This window comes from Sinocyclocheilus anshuiensis, unplaced genomic scaffold (assembly GCF_001515605.1).
Source record: "Sinocyclocheilus anshuiensis isolate Anshui unplaced genomic scaffold, SAMN03320099.WGS_v1.1 scaffold156, whole genome shotgun sequence".
NCBI classification, from domain to species: domain Eukaryota; kingdom Metazoa; phylum Chordata; class Actinopteri; order Cypriniformes; family Cyprinidae; genus Sinocyclocheilus; species Sinocyclocheilus anshuiensis.
In genome coordinates this window covers 351,683-369,224 of record NW_015554069.1, presented here as the reverse complement: position 1 = coordinate 369,224, position 17,542 = coordinate 351,683, and the positions used below count along the sequence as shown (strand labels likewise).

The window sequence follows — 17,542 nt, the reverse complement described above, 5'->3', positions numbered from 1 at the left end:
TCGTGTTTATTGCCATGTTATGGTAAATCGCTTGTTGTATTTCTCAACTGCAAGTTGTTTGGATAAAACTGTCTGCCAAATGAATAACTGTAAATGTAAATGTTCTGTTCATTACCAACTCTTGCCAACTGCCTAATGGAGCGTCACAAGTGTGACGGCTGGGAGTTTTGGGATAAACATCCTTATGGGAAACACAAACTAGATAATCTCTTGTTTTCTATACATTTTTAATTTTAGCATAACTAATTAGTGTATGTGCATCTGCATTATTTTGTCTGTGACATCATCATAAGCAGACGTCTTTAGTGTTATAAACATACAGTAGTAGCTTAGTTTTTATACCTTTTTTTTTTACCACTTTTTACTTATAATAAATCGTACAGTGCATGGCAGTAAACCCTACTACCTGTGATGACTGTAATGACAATCAACATGAAAGATGATGTTCAAATTTGTGTTTGTGTGTTTATAGTGTGGATCATGGAGGACAAATCATGATGACAGCAGGACTACGAAAGTGTAGGTCTACAAACCCTTATGCTCAACCTCACCTATCTCTAATGGTTGTTGTGCTATAGATGTTTCTCTCTTCTTATTTTCAGATTCCTGTGATCTCACATTGGATCCAAACACAGCACACAGCCAATTCATACACAAACCACACACAAACAACCATGATACACAAACCACCGGGTGCGTAAATTATACTGTTTATCCAGAATGTGACTAATAGTTAAATTCAATATCTGAAATAATGTGATGTTAGATCTTCTAATCATAATAATTCCTCTATGTCTAATTTAGTTGGAAGGCTAAGATTTTCTGGATCTAATTTATTAGTTTATATTTAATTTTGTACCTTGTTTGTAAATCAAAAATATCTCTCTTTCATTCTGTCTTCAGGTCCTCAAACCATCTGGGCTCAATATTCACCCTTTGCTGAAGTGTCAGGCTTGTGTTCATATAGCTGATCCAGATCAGTGGGTTCAGATTGAGCCGTCAGTCTGTACAGATGAAGGAGAGTCAAAGTTCATGTTCAGCACTCGACCAGGCCGTTACGAGTGTGTCAGGACCAGGATGAGATGGGTCTGTGATTGTGACATCACTCTTAAGTATCAAACTGTAGACGGTCAGTTCCTCAACGCAGAGCTGGAGAGGCTGCAGTGCAAACGAATCGCTCCAGTGATGGACGTGACGGTGATCTCAGGGAAACTGGAGGAAGTTCATCTGCCACATTACATCTGTTTAGGAGAGTCTGAAGCTTCCCTCAGAGATGCTGTGCAAGTTCTCAGTGTAGAAGACGAAGGAATAACTGTAGAACCTGTTCAGCTGACACGATTCCATGCCAAGATAGTCCAACCATCCTTCTCTATTAAAACAATCATTATAAGATGGATAATGGGATGGGACGAACACTGCGATCTTCTTCTCTATATGCGCTCTAGAGTTCCTCTCATTCTACATGTCTACTTATTTCCATTTGATGCTCGTGCAAAAGAAAAGGTTGAGAAGATTGAAAAGTCAAGTTATTCGATCATGCACCCCAGACCTGACAGGCCATTTCGAATGAAAACGCCACACATTCTTGATGTTCCTGGTGCCTCTGTCCATCCCAAAGAAGGGATCACACTCAGAAGAGAAACTGACCCAAACTTCTTCAAGATCAAGACATGTCTGGAGAACGATCTTCAAATGACTCTTACCAGAGGACAGGGTAAGGAGGAGGTCTGGACTGCAACAATTGAGAAAGATGAACTTGATCAGATTCATCCACAGAGAGACGAGTCACGTCTGAAGAGTGAGGCAGATAAAGCAAGATATTTTAATGACCACTGGCCAGATCTCATTCAGAGAGTTACAAATGTCCAGATCATTGCAGATAAACTGCTTCAGCAGCAACTAATCCATGAGGAACAATATTCAGAAATCACACAGAGTTTAACCAGTCAGGACGGCATGAGAAAGATCTGTGAGATTATACGTAAGCATGACGACACTATGAAAGCTAAATTCATCTCAATTCTTCGGGAAGAGAAGCTTTACCACTTTTGAACATTGGTCTGATTCTACACTTTGAGCTCAGTGATCAACTCAGACTGAAGTATACTCTAGTGAGGATACAAGAAAAATACTGAATTATATAAAGTAAAGTATACTTATTTTAAAATATTAAGTCATAGTAACATTACAAATAAGTATGACAATTGTTTTTTGGATGTCTAAATAAAAGGACGTATAAGTACAGGAAAGGTGAAATTAGTTCAATGTATACCCACATTTATACTTGTATTTTTCTAACTGTGTATTTCAACTTGTTGGTGAATTTCTGGTGTACATTTTTTTCTTGGTTAAAGATTAGCCATAAACTATCAAATTTAGCATTTTACCCAAAATGTCACAAAGTTTGGTGAACAGCAATCAGGGAACAACATATTAATTATTTTCTTGCAACTTTTGATGGTTGGAATATAGAATAATCATGTCAGGTTTAATTCAGCTAATAAAGGGTTCTAATAAAGGGTAAATAAAGATTGCATTCAATATTTTGTTGTTTAAGAATTTAACATTTGGGGGGAAAAAATTAAGTTTTTGATATTTCCCTGAATGGAAATTTTCTGAATGGTAGACCTTCTGAATAATGTGCAGTAATATAAGAATGTTGTGGTAGTCTAAATATTATGTAGGTGGGCTACTGTGTTTAATCTATGTATGATTCATCTGTCCTCATACCATGGGCATCGGAACCATTGTATATGGGTGGGACAAGACCCTCCCATTTTTTAAGACCAATAATATTGGACCCATCACTTTTATTCTCCACTCACTTCTAATTCAGTGCATATGTCTGTTCACTTTTCAGAGCGCCGTCAGGCAAATCCATTCCACTTGAGGAATGCCCTAATAAATTAAACTCCATTCCGTGTTTTAGCTACAGACTTGACCATGCTGCTGCTTCCTCAAATCCATTCCACTTGGCTCATTCAGAATCCATATAAATTAATCTGCATTTCATTTTTTCACTACTCACACCTGCTGCACTCCCACATCCCAGACACAGCAAGCTAAACAAAAGCATCTTAGCATAGCTGCTGCTCAGGTCTCAAGCCCATGCCCCTTTAATCACAACACTAAAATGCCCTTTCAGTTCTGTGCTAGGTGTCTTTCAGTCTAGGTGCCCCTAAATCGTGATTTCAACCAAGGGGGTCCACCCCCTTAACCCCACTCCCCCACTCCCTGTACCGCAATTTCTCTTCTCTCAGATTTTTCCCTTGCCCCTCTAGAGGTCTGTGCATGCCACTGATGAGGTCCATATGTTCAATACAATGATTGTGAGTATCAATACAGTCCTTAAGTTGAGTGTTATTAATCACAAGTGGAGGCGATTAGAGGTCTGAGAAGAGTGATCAGAGAGTCAGAGAGAATTTTGTCAATTCAAATAAATTGAACAAATGACAATGGGTAAAAAGTAGAAAAATAAGTTGACAAATTTCAAAATTTGATACTGATTTTTTTTTACAGTGTAGGTGCACTTCTTCTATTTGACCAGCAGATGAGAGCAGAAGAAAGATAGACATAAGCAAAAATATTCAATGCTTATTTAAAGCAGAATGTCATTTTGACCCCCCTCTACAAAATACTCAGTAAATATTTGTCCATCGCATTTAATATTTTGGCTTTCATCAGTATATGTGTCTATCTTTCTCCAGAAAAAAATTTAAAATATTAGCAAAATCAAAGATTTGAGCTGGGGAAGTTTTTGAAATTTGGTTGATCCCAGCAGGCACACAATAATGTCATAAGACGTTGATACTTGGTTAAATTTTGGTTGCGACGTCGGGTGACCAAAATTCAATGTAAATTCAACGTCTAATGTCAATGTTAAATTGATGTCCACCGACGTCAGCTGACGTTGATATTTTGTTGTTTTTAGGTTGTGTAACCAAAATCCAATGTTAAGTCAACGTCAAACTGACATCAAATATTGACGTCAACCCGATTTTCATTTTCAACCAAAATGCAACGTCAAACTGACGTTACATAGACGTTCGGTGCCTGCTGGAATATAACACGGAATGACCATATTACAGTAATCTGCAGACAGTGCAAAAAAACAGGCTTTCTGAAGTGTTTTATATGGAGTTGGTCAACAACACCCTCGGAGTACTCAAATTAGTAAACAAACTAATTAAGACAGCAGGTATGACGGCTAAGGTTGCACATTTTAGTCTGTGTTTATTTCCAAATTTAATCAACCATCATCAAGCACAGGGTTTCTCAACCCTGGTCTTGGGCGCCCTTCAACACTGCACATTTTAGCTGCGTCCCAATTTAAAAGCTGTGTCCGAAATCGCTCACTCTTTCACTCATTCACTAATCCCTATATAGTGTGTGGCAGTTGAGTGGTCTATATCAAAAAGGAATGAGCGAAATAAGTGAACGGATTCGGACGGTGACGTATACACTGCTCGTGAGACTTGGAGCTGTTGCAAAAACATCTTCGGCACATATGTACTTTTATATTACATGTAAATAATATTAATAGCAATAACACTCAAAATTACTTTATTGTAATTATACATACCTCCGCGTCAGCTTTGTGGTTTCATTGATGGTATATTATTAATTTGTTTTGTAATGCTTTTATGTTCATATCATACTATTAAAATACTGAGAACAAAAATAAACACACATTAACACGTTCATAATTTGATGTATTTAGTATCTTGACACTCTCCCGAGCAGCATTTTGAGCTCAGATAAGATAGTGGTCGTAGAGTTCCCTCAGGCGACCGTTAATTTTATATCAGAATGAATACGCTACCTACAGGTGATTAACAAACATTTTTAAATTATCCACCAAATTATCATCATTTTTGTAAGTTAACAACGATGCCACCTCAGTAAATTTGTAAAATATTAAACTGAGTGATTGCCTACACAACATATTTTAATATAATGTATGAAATAAACGTTAAAGCAGAAATAAGAAAGATGTAAAGGCCATCTCTCATTCAAACTCGCTCGCTCCCGCTCTCTCTTCCAGCTCGCCAGTTCTCCGCATTGGATTGTGGGAAATAATGCTTCAGCAACAGCACTACAAATGGCTGACACCCGATATAGTGCACTATATAGTGGATAGGGAGGGGTTTCGGACATAGCTAAAGGCTGCGTAATTCGAACAGCACATTTGAAGGCTGATTGCATCACTGCAGCGCAACGAAGGCTGCCGCAATTCTAGTGCGACTTCAAATGCGCCCTCTGTTTCACAGGCAAATGAAGGATACATCAGATGGATCCTTCGCAATAAATATGTTAAATATAAGAACAAATCAATTTTCTATACTAATTGGGTTAAAAATGGTATTCTAATGGTCTCACAGTTGATAAATAATGAAGGATATTTACTTACATATACTGAATTTTTAGAGAAATTTGGTATTCCAATACCTCCGCGTGAATATAGTATTGTAATTGATGCAATACCAGCAGGATTTGTGAGGCTTTTAAAGGGATTTAGTGAATCTAAGCAATCAACATTTAAAAAAAGAGATCTTATTAAACGGTATTGATATCAAAGATAGAAAATGTAATAATACATTTTTTTAGATGTTTGATTCACTGCCCTGCAACACTTCGATGTACTTCTGGAATAACCATTTTGAGAATATCAACTGGAGATTGATTTGGACTTGTTGCTACCCTACTGAAATGATGGTCAATGCTCCTTAACTGATGTTTCCGAAATGTTTAATCCGTTGACATTCAAGTAGACACTGTAAGAACTACGAACACACAAAACAAAAACCGAAACAAACAATACATAAACCAAATACGAAACCGGACATTACATTACACACCATACAATGTACAAAATCATTTACCTTATTACCCTTTTCAGTGAGATGCACACACACACCCAAATGGCGGAAATGGGTCGCGATTTATACAGTCCGATTTGCGCGTTAAGTTCATTTCAAAATAAAAGTCATTTAGCTGCTCCGTACAAAAGGGTCAATGCAACGCAATGCAGACTTCATATATTCGGTTTAACAAATTGGCAGTCCTTTACACTCCCACCAAATCATGAGTCACAATACACGAATGATTTCAAAAATACCACGACCCACAATAAAATGCATATAAAAATACATAGTTAAGAAAACAACAAAGAAAAAACAAACAAAAAAAGGAACAAGCCTCCAACAGTAAAACCAACTTCTGGACTGGACATTCAATTACGGAAAGCTTACTAAGACTCTCCAGATTTCCCCAAAATTTGTATCGCCAAGATGAACCCGAACTCTCCTCACAAGCCCATCTGAATCTATGGTAGTTTCTACAACCCTACCTAAAGACCATTTATGCCTGGGTAGATCATTGTCCTTGATGATCACTATATCCCCTACTAACGGATTTCTCCTAGGGGTATGCCAGCACTGTCTAACAGCAATATTAGAAAGATATTCTTTGCGCCAGCTACTCCAAAATTGTTCAGCAAGATATTGGACATGGCGCCTTTTCCTGGCATATAGATATCTAGTGAACTTCCCTGGAGGGGGTAAAGCAATAGTGGATTTCATTGTAAGAAAATGATTTGGCGTTATTGGTTCAAGACTATTTGGATCACTTAAATTGTCGACAATGAGTGGACGACTGTTTACAATTGACATTGCTTCATAAAAGAATGCTCTTAGAGAGGAATCATCAATTCGTTCTGAAGCCATCAAAAGTGTAGACTGAAGAACACTTCTAACAGTCCTAATCTGTCATTCCCATACACCTCCTGTATGACTTGCACCTGGTGCGTTCAAGACAAAGTCACACTGATTCTCAGCTAAGAAATAATTCAGCTTCTCAATGTCAAGTTCCTTGAGGGCTTTAGTTAACTCATTCTTTGCACCCACAAAGTTACTTCCTTGATCAGATTTAATCTGCCGAACTGCTCCACGTAAGGCAATAAAGCAACATAAGCCATTAACGAAAGAATCTGTTAACAAAGAACCAAGCATCTCAATGTGAATGGCACGGGAAGAAAGACAGGTAAAGATCAATCCATATCTTTTATACACCTTTCGTCCTGGTTTCACAGAAAATGGACCGAAACAGTCCATACCACAGTAAGTGAATGGGGGCGAGGGATTCACTCTCTCTGAAGGCAAGTAAGCCATCCTTTGCTCTTCCATTGGTCACCTATGTTTTCTACAGGTGACACAATTACGCACATAAGATGCTACAGCATGATTAATGCCAGGGATCCAAAAACCCTTTGAACGGATTTCATTGATGGTAAACCCTTTACCTTGATGCTTAACTCTTTCATGGCAATCAGCTATGATCAACCTTGTAATATGATGGTTTTTGGGAATAATTCCGGGATGTTTAAGTGAATGGCAAAGAGAAGAGTTACCAAGTCGTCCTCCAACCTGAAGCACACCGTCAGTCAAGAAATGGGTCAAGGCTGTACAGTTCATTGTGAGATGACAACTGGGCACCTTTACTTAACACTTTACGTTCGGTGTGAAACACATGGTTTTGTAGAAGTTTGACTATTAGGCACTCTGCACTTTCTCTCTCCTCAACTGTAGAAAGACTGCTTGATTTATCCTTGTTAATTTGTTGTTGAATGCGTGCAATTGCTCTGACCACATGAGACCAAGATGAAAACTTGCACAGGCGATTTACAATAGTTCCCTGCTCCACTGCCTTTGTGTTAAATGTTTGAAAACTTCTGACTTCAGAGTCACTTAGTTGTAATTCTGGAACTTCACTAGATGGGAGGGCAATTTCCTTATTCCACAAGAACACTGGCCCCGTGAACCAGTTAGACGAGATCAGTTCATCCACGATGAGACCTCTTGAGACATCTTTTGTTGGAACATATCTCCATTGCTGCGGCACAGTGCTTAAATGAATCTTTTGTACTCTGTTAGCAACAAACGTGTGGAATCGTCTGGCCTCATTATTGATGTATCCCAGAACAACCTTAGAGTCGGTCCAGAAAAATTCGGTAATGTCTGTATATTGAAGCTCTTCTTTAAGGATTCTACTGACACTTACTGAAACAACTGCAGCTGTTAACTCCAACCTCGTAATAGTTGTAATCTTTATCGGGGACACACAAGACTTTGCCATTGCAAGAGCAACATGAACATCTTCTCTTTCATTTTTTTATCTCAGATATGAGCACTGCCCGTACCCACTAGAACTAGCATCCGAAAAATGATGCAGCTCCACTTCTTTCACCCTTCCAAACACAGAAGGAACATATGTGTGGAGAAGAGTAACTTTCAAGTTGTTCAGATCCCTTTTCCAGCGCTCCCACCTTGGCTGCAACTCATAACTCAGTGTGTCATCCTAACCTGTACCCTGTCTACATACTTCCTGAAGTATCTTCTTTCCACGAAGGATGAATGGAGCTAAAAAACCTAATGGGTCATACAATGATGCAATCGTAGACAAGATTCCACGTCGAGTTGCTGGCTGCTCCTTGAGACAAACATCAAACTTAAAACAGTCAAGTTCCACATTCCACTGAATTCCTAGTGTTCACTCTATCAAGGAATCGTCAAACGAAAGATCATTTTCTTTTATATCATTAGCACGTTCTGAAGGAGGGATACTTTCCAAGACAGCTTTATCATTACACACACATTTTTGAAGTCTAAGACCACCAATATCACAAAGTTCTCGAGCTTCTCGAGCAAGCTGAATTGCATCCTCTGTTGTCTGTACACTTGTAACACCATCATCTACATAAAAGTTATTCACTACAAAGTCAAAGCCCAAAGGATACTGATCTTTATTAATGAATGAAGGATTTCGAAGGGTACAACTGATGGACACTTCGGGCTCCCATGATCCTTTGCGCAGATTCTTTGCATGATGACGGTGGCTCCGTGTTAGCACGTGATGACGACTTTCAAGAAACAGTTGTTTGGTCCCCTACACCCTTCAAACCTTCGAAGCTCTCACTCCGGAGGGTAAACCCTTTGAAGGGATTAGGGATGAGCCCTTCCGAATGGAACGCAAGGCATATCAATCAGAACACAGTTCATACACGTAGCTCTCTTCTAACGAGCTGTTTATCTGAATCAGGTGTGTTAAACAAGACAGACATGCAAAATATGCAGAGCGGGGAGGCGCGAGGACTGGAATTGAAAACCCCTACACCCTACACCCTTCAACCCTTCGAAGCTCTCACTCCGGAGGGTAAACCCTTTGAAGGGATTAGGGATGAGCCCTTCCGAATGGAACGCAAGGCATATCAATCAGAACACAGTTCATACACGTAGCTCTCTTCTAACGAGCTGTTTATCTGAATCAGGTGTGTTAAACAAGACAGACATGCAAAATATGCAGAGCGGGGAGGCGCGAGGACTGGAATTGAAAACCACTGACATAGAGCTTGCATCCGCTCTCTACCCCCTGCATGTTCAACAGCGACCACACCCCATTCTGCAGCCAATCACAGGCTTAAACATTCAACAGCACATTACAGTTTACTATCAACTGAAGTTGGAAATTTCCTAAAACTAACAAAGCGTTCTTGTAATCTAAACAGCAAAAACACTTGCTCTTTTTTGTGAACAAACACCAATGAGCACTAGATGTATGTGTGTTAAGAACTGTTAATAAATTAGCTATGTGACATGTTCAAAGAAGCCTGGCTTCATATTGCTACCTGAAATACAACAGAGTAACTGTCTATGTTTTTATTAACAAGACTGCGCAATGATAGAGGAGAGGTCAGAAAAAAGATGGGACTAAATGATAAAGTTATAAAGTTGCATATATATATATATATATATATATATATATATATATATTAACAATAGATACAAAACATGATGTAAAATTTTGACTTTAGTTTACTAATAAATGGGAATATCTGTTTAAAAAATGTTGTTGATTTACCATATAAAGTGTTGTATTTATAGGGAAAGTTTTCAGTTTATGAGCAGTTGAGCTGAATTCCTCATTTATTGTTTCTGATGTCTATTGTGGAGAAAAATCTACAACAACACATAATGCCTTTCATTGCTGCAATTTATTGAAGTGTATTGTTGATTTGTTTCCGCTGTAAATTTAAAAAAAAGTGACCCAAAACAAAAAAATAAATAAATAATTGATGAGAGTACACAACACAACAGATTTACTAAGTTACACAGTTTACAGAGGAAAGGAAACCCTTAAACCTTAATTTGATTGATTTGTATTTTGTTTTTGAGAAACACTGTAATGTTGCTTCAGAGGTCTAAGATACACGTCTGATCTTCATGATGATGGATTTCATACCAACAGTGAAACTGTTCTTCCAGGTCTTCCATATATTTCCAATGGCATAATGAGTGGAATCTTCACCCCATAAATACACACCATTGGGGTTTGCTGCGTGACACGTTTTGTACCAAAATCCCCCGAGATACTGTCTGGCACAGTTAGTTGCATTAGAGTCTTGATCCTTGTCAAAGGTAGAGAATTTCTGATTGCTGTGTTCGGTTAAAGAGTCGCCTGCAGAGATGAAGAGCATCAGTTTTGGCACTAACATAATTTGTAACAGGCTCTCGTTCTTCATTATTTAATGTATATTTGAAAAATGTAAACATTTTATGTAATGTTATTTTGAAGAATGAGACAAATATATAAAATTTACGATGTGGACATGAAGAATATTTCACTGAAATGTGACGTCAAGAAAAAACAATCAAAAGTATATGAACAAGTGTGCATTTACTCAATTGATAATTGTGAAGAAATGAGTATGAATGACAGTGTCCTACCTGCTCCTCCAGCCTTGAATCCTGAAACATGCAGTTTATACCCATCAGCTTCAGGACCCACAGAGAAGGATGAGAACAGAGCAAAATCTTTCCTTCCAAGAAAGTCTTCCAGATCCACTCTCAGCATGTACTTACTGTTGCGTGTCAGCTGGTACATGTTCTCCAGCCCTGATCATACACACACATGAAGAACACGTTCAACCAAACACTGGACATGAACATCCACACAAACACACACATGAAGAACACGTTCAACCAAACACTGGACATGAACATCCACACAAACACACACATGAAGAACACGTTCAACCAAACACTGGACATGAACATCCACACAAACACACACATGAAGAACACGTTCAACCAAACACTGGACATGAACATCCACACAAACACACACATGAAGAACACGTTCAGCCAAACACTGGACATGAACGTCCACACAAACACACACATGAAGAACACGTTCAACCAAACGCTGGACATGAACATCCACACAAACACACACATGAAGAACACGTTCAACCAAACGCTGGACATGAACATCCACACAAACACACACATGAAGAACACGTTCAACCAAACGCTGGACATGAACATCCACACAAACACACACATGAAGAACACGTTCAACCAAACGCTGGACATGAACATCCACACAAACACACACATGAAGAACACGTTCAACCAAACGCTGGACATGAACATCCACACAAACACACACATGAAGAACACGTTCAACCAAACGCTGGACATGAACATCCACACAAACACACACATGAAGAACACGTTCAACCGAACACTGGCCATGAACATCCACACAAACACACAGATGAAGAACACGCTCAACCAAACACTGGACATGAACATCCACACAAACACACACATGAAGAACACGTTCAACCAAACACTGGACATGAACATCCACACAAACACACACATGAAGAACACGTTCAACCAAACACTGGACATGAACATCCACACAAACACACACATGAAGAACACGTTCAACCAAACACTGGACATGAACATCCACACAAACACACACATGAAGAACACGTTCAACCAAACACTGGACATGAACATCCACACAAACACACACATGAAGAACACGTTCAACCAAACACTGGACATGAACATCCACACAAACACACACATGAAGAACACGTTCAACCAAAGCTGGACATTAACATCCACACAAACACACATGAAGAACTTTTCATGTCTGTTTGGTGTCATTTCATATATTCCAGGTATGATGTACTAATGTTCTTATGATGTTATATTTTCTATGTTCAGAAAACAACAGAAAAAGAAATTGAGCTCTTAATTATGGAAAAACGGATTTATTGTTTGTTGAACTGGTAAATGAGTCGCATGAAAGCCGTTGAGGAGAATGTTATGAGACCGGATGAGCTGTATTTCATGTCTGTTTGGTGTCATTTCATATATTCCAGTAAATGCGATGAGTGAGCTCAGCCTACGACTCCGTGTTGTCCTTTCCGGAAGGGTCGAAAGAAAGAACCAGAAAAGTAGAGTTACAATGGTGCCGTGATTCCCGTTTGTGATCAACGCAAAGCCGATCTCCGGGGGGACGACAAGGCCTACAGTGGAGAGCAGCGTGGACGTCGCGTTCTTCATTCGGTCGAGTTGTGGTTGCCAGATTCTCCAGTTAAAGACACTTTTTTCGGGGGGACTTTCGAAAAAGAAAACGTTGGACTACAGATAAGTGAAGAGAAGACTGATTGATTAATCTGACTTTTGAGTTTAGCTTAGAACGTTCTGAGTATTTTACATTTGAAAAAAATGGCTGAGGGTGGTGCAGATAATTCTTTTCTTGGGATTGGACGGGGGAAATATCTGATGCAGTTTTCTGATAACAAGCCAGGGTTGGGTGAATTTGACTGTAAGACTGACATTCATGCTGGTAATGGGAGAAATTATATGGCTCATGGTGTACATAAGACTCTCCCTCTTACTTCTACTCCGAAGCCATGTAATGTGGAAAGTTCTAGTGATCAAGATGTCAGTGAATTAGGTGCTTTAGTTAAAGAATTGGGCCGACAAATTGGTGACTCAGTCACAGCCAAACTTTTGTCAGTGGGTGAATTTGCCAGAACCAATGATGGTAGTAACACCACAGGCTCTCAATGTGCTAATCTTGATTTGTCACAGTTGAATGTCGTTCTGAAATCAGATGAAAAAGTCCCACCAGTGTTTAGGGGGGATGGTTTAGGTAGGTATGACATTCAAGAACAGGTTGAGATGATGCAAGTTTACCTGCAGAAGAGAAATGTCAAAATTACTGAACAGGCTGATGAGATTATTAGTCATCTAATGGGAAGGGCCAAAGACATTGTGAAAGTAGCCCTACGCAGCAACCCTGCGCTTGACTGCACAAATCACCCTGAGATTATATACAGCATACTTAAGCAACACTTCAGTGAAGCGTCCTGCTCCAGCATGCCACTCACAGACTTTTACAGCACATTGCCCAAACATGGCGAAAATCCTGTTGACTACTGGCTTCGCCTTAATAAAGCAGCAGAAGCTAAGTCAGTAGCAAAGAAGCTCTGGGATAACTACTTTTGCTACTATGGTTTCCCGGACCGCATTCATTCTGATCAGGGGGCCAATTTTTGTAGTGAGCTCATTAGGCATTTGTTTGATTTCTCTGGTGTTAAGAAGTCACAAACGACACCATATCATCCTATGGGCAATGGAATCACAGAAAGATTTAATTGAACATTGGGCAACATGATCAGAGCCCTTGAACCACGACCAAAGCAAGATTGGCCTCGGATGCTCCATACATTAACATTCGTGTACAACTGCACAGTTCACGAGACTACGGGGTACCCTCCCTTCTATCTAATGTTCGGTCGCACCCCGAGACTGCCGATTGATGTTGTTTTCAAGAGCGTACTATGGAATGATTCGAACGACTCTCTTCCCAAGTACGTAGAGTCCCTGAGCAAGGATTTGAGGGATGCTCTTGCTGTTGCGGAGTCTAACACTTCAAAAGAACAGTCTCATCAAGCCCACATGTACAATCGCAAAAATAAGGGTGTGAAAATTGAAGTTGGTGACAGGGTCCTATTAGCCAATAAAAGTGAACGCGGCAAGCGCAAACTTTCAGACAAGTGGGAAAATGTGGTATATACTGTGGTTGATCGTGATCCTAAAATCCACATTTACAAGATTAAACACCCTGTATCTGGTCAGTTAAAGGTGGTACACAGAAACCTTTTGTGTGTAAATTTCCTCCCTTTGAGTAACATTGTGGGAAAAAATGATGACGAGAGTGTATTTTCTGTAAATTATGACGTTTCTGATAACTGTTCTGTATCCTCTGATGACTCTGTACCTGATGGTGAAGGCCCAGTAGTGGCTGACAATGATCCGCAGACGGTTGAGTCAGGTAATGCTCACGACTCCGCTGCAGTTGTTGATGTTCCATCACAAAGTGTGATCTCTGGAAATGTTTCTCCAGATCACCCGGTCTGTCAGGGAAGTCCTGAAGAAAGTAATGTCTGTAATTCTGACCCTGATGTTGATGGTACTGAGTTACCGGGTCGCAGGTCAAAGTTTGGCAGATTGTTGAAGCCAGTGAATCGCCTTATTTCTTCTATGAACACTTTATTTCAAAACAGAAAGCAAACTCTGGGTAAATGGTCTATTTCAGTCCTTAGTCTGAAGTATTGAAGTATTAAATTCAGTGTATGATGTCAATATGTGTGTGTAGGAATTGCTAAGATGAAATGTAAAAGGCACTTACTTCATTTGAGTCATGATCAAGGAGGAGTGATATGCGCAGCACTTTTTCCTGTCAGTTCTTTATATGAACAGTTGTTACTGATCAAAAGCATTATGCTAAGAATGGCAATTCCAGTTTGTGTCATTCATTCTGATCAGGGGGCCAATTTTTGTAGTGAGCTCATTAGGCATTTGCTTGATTTTTCTGGTGTTAAGAAGTCACAAACGACACCATATCATCCTATGGGCAACGGAATCACAGAAAGATTTAATCGAACATTGGGAAACATGATTAGAGCCCTTGAACCACGACCAAAGCAAGATTGGCCTCGGATGCTCCATACATTAACATTTGTGTACAACTGCACAGTGCACGAGACTACGGGGTACCCTCCCTTCTATCTAATGTTCGGTCGCACCCCGAGACTGCCAATTGATGTTGTTTTCAAGAGCGTACTATGGAATGATTCGAACGACTCTCTTCCCAAGTACGTAGAGTCCCTGAGCAAGGATTTGAGGGATGCTCTTGCTGTTGCGGAGTCTAACACTTCAAAAGAACAGTCTCATCAAGCCCACATGTACAATCGCAAAAATAAGGGTGTGAAAATTGAAGTTGGTGACAGGGTCCTATTAGCCAATAAAAGTGAACGCGGCAAGCGCAAACTTTCAGACAAGTGGGAAAATGTGGTATATACTGTGGTTGATCGTGATCCTAAAACCCACATTTACAAGATTAAACACCCTGTATCTGGTCAGTTAAAGGTGGTACACAGAAACCTTTTGTGTGTAAATTTCCTCCCTTTGAGTAACATTGTGGAAAAAAATGATGACGAGAGTGTATTTTCTGTAAATTATGACGTTTCTGATAACTGTTCTGTATCCTCTGATGACTCTGTACCTGATGGTGAAGGCCCAGTAGTGGCTGACAATGATCCGCAGACGGTTGAGTCAGGTAATGCTCACGACTCCGCTGCAGTTGTTGATGTTCCATCACAAAGTGTGGTCTCTGGAAATGTTTCTCCAGATCACTAATACGTTCAACCAAACACTGGACATGAACATCCACACAAACACACACGTGAAGAACACGTTCAACCAAACACTGGAAATGAACATCCACACAAACGCACACACACTGTGAGATCTTACCCAGCCAGTATTCACTCTCCACATTTCCAAATCCTCTCTTGTAGTGATTCCACGGCTGATAGAAATTCACACTGCCGTCCACTCTCCTCTGAATCACCTGTGATGGGTTTATATAGAATATATGATTCATAATGAATATTCTGATGTGTGTTTATTGTTTAATGATCTAAAATCACATTCATACCGTCCATCCTCCTTTGTCTTCATCGTTCCCATCTGAGATCATCTGACAATAAACCCAGACAGGAACGTCATCTGTTGGATAGATGGGATAAATCCCACTGATTTTTTGTCCTGACTTATAGATGTCAGAGCAGTCGAATGGCATGAATTTACAGTCATTGCCCAATACAACTGGAAGAAGAGCCACCAAAAACAACATAATCTACAGAGACAGAGAGAAAGAGATTAACTTCACACTGAAATGAAGCTGCAAACATCTTTAGGAATGTAGAGTTATTGATGAACTTACTGCCACTTCTCAGGCTTTCCTCAGTAGATCACAACAGAGATCTGTTTTACCTAGACAAAAATAACAAACGCTTGTCTGAAATTTAAAATTTATGAATGTTCTGTAAAGTAACTCACCATTTGTGTTGTTCTGTTTGAAACAAACACTCCTTATATATCTGTCAGATTTTCAGGCTCCTCCTCTGCATCTTTAAATGTCCACTATGAAGCTCTAGATGTCTAGCTACCTGATCATATTATCTGTAATTTATGTTTAGAGAAAGAGAGAGAGAGAGATTCAAAATTAAATATTGGATTCTGTATTTAGCCTCAGTGCAAATAACCCATCCTGCTGGCAAAGGTTATTTACAAACTAACTCGCACACCATCGCTTATAACAAAGACCAAAACGGCCACAACAATTTTTTTATATTATTTAATTTAATTATATTTAAAGTGTACATTGCCTCTGACACACTCCTCTGACACAGCCTGACTACTTGCACTCAGATGATCTTGATATATTTTGATAGCAAACCCAGCTAACAAAATATGTCCTCTGAACGTTCAAAATGTCCAGATTTTTTAATGTTTTAAAAGCGTTTTTCTCTAGGTTATATGAACGATAAGGAAACTTTCCATGTTATCATTCTGCAAACATTATGCGAATGTTACTCTCGAATGGGAACGTTCTGAAAGAAGCAGCAATAGTCCATCCAAAACATTTGTGCTAATGTATTGAGTACATTAGTAAATACCAGAGAATTTGGAACAAACATTCTGTTCATGTTCATTCTGTTCATGAAAAAAGGTCAAGTAAGTGAATTGTGGTTTAGGAGCAGCTGGCCTGAGTTTGAATATATTCCTATAATTTATTAGCTCAGAGTCATTCATTTTAATCTAGAATTAAGAACATATTAGAAAAGTGGAAGGAAATTTAGGGGTATTTAATAGGCCTATAATAGAAATTGGATGTGGTGTCCTCACATTGAATAGATTGACTGAACCTTGACCCATGTAACTCAAAGTAAAACGTTCCAGAATAAAATGTCCATGAATGTAAATAATGTTTTTTGTGCTGACGTTTCGAGAACATTAATAAATACCAAATAACTTTGAACAAACATACTGGAAGAATGTTTGCTCACAACTTTGAAAGAATGTTCCCTGTTAGCTGTGCTTTAATATTTCACTCTGTTGTGTAACAATTACCTTTTTTTTGTTTTCACCTGTACATTTGATTTTGAACATGTTGTGTGTATTTTGAGAGGGAAACATGGATCTAGTTATTACTTAATCAGTAGCACAGTAAGGCATCTGATGAAAAGCACAGGCAGGCCTGCGATGTTCTTCTGAAACACATCCTGGTTTAAAAGCATCACTCTATTACTCTGATTATGCCACCA

General features: G+C 39.2%; 2 protein-coding genes across 2 annotated transcripts; one reads left to right on the top strand and one right to left on the bottom strand.

Annotated features, from left to right (window-relative positions):
* The first annotated feature begins 432 nt into the window (after positions 1-432).
* On the top strand, positions 433-2,052 carry LOC107668672 (NACHT, LRR and PYD domains-containing protein 1-like). Its single transcript, XM_016460628.1, has 2 exons — positions 433-456; positions 904-2,052. Exons 1-2 carry the CDS (start codon positions 433-435, stop codon positions 2,050-2,052), a joined length of 1,173 nt encoding a protein of 390 aa, XP_016316114.1.
* An 8,203-nt stretch (positions 2,053-10,255) lies between these two features.
* On the bottom strand, positions 10,256-16,071 carry LOC107668686 (microfibril-associated glycoprotein 4-like). The gene is made up of 4 exons (XM_016460651.1): positions 15,871-16,071; positions 15,687-15,783; positions 10,782-10,949; positions 10,256-10,512 (listed from the first exon to the last, which is right to left on the bottom strand). Exons 1-4 carry the CDS (start codon positions 16,066-16,068, stop codon positions 10,256-10,258), a joined length of 720 nt encoding a protein of 239 aa, XP_016316137.1. The 5' UTR covers positions 16,069-16,071.
* Positions 16,072-17,542: the final 1,471 nt, after the last annotated feature.

What these genes read in the sequence shown, in the direction of transcription:
- LOC107668672 (XM_016460628.1), top strand. Translation starts at nt 433, where the DNA reads ATGAAAGATGATGTTCAAATTTGT. An exon ending in AAGATGATGTTCAAATTTGT is followed by an intron (nt 457 to 903) that starts GTTTGTGTGTTT and finishes TTCTGTCTTCAG; the next exon opens with GTCCTCAAACCATCTGGGCT.
- LOC107668686 (XM_016460651.1), bottom strand. Translation starts at nt 16,068, where the DNA reads ATGTTGTTTTTGGTGGCTCTTCTTCCAGTTGTATTGGGCAATGACTGT. An exon ending in AAGACAAAGGAGGATGGACG is followed by an intron (nt 15,784 to 15,870) that starts GTATGAATGTGA and finishes AACCCATCACAG; the next exon opens with GTGATTCAGAGGAGAGTGGA. An exon ending in GGAGAGTGAATACTGGCTGG is followed by an intron (nt 10,950 to 15,686) that starts GTAAGATCTCAC and finishes GTGTATGATCAG; the next exon opens with GGCTGGAGAACATGTACCAG.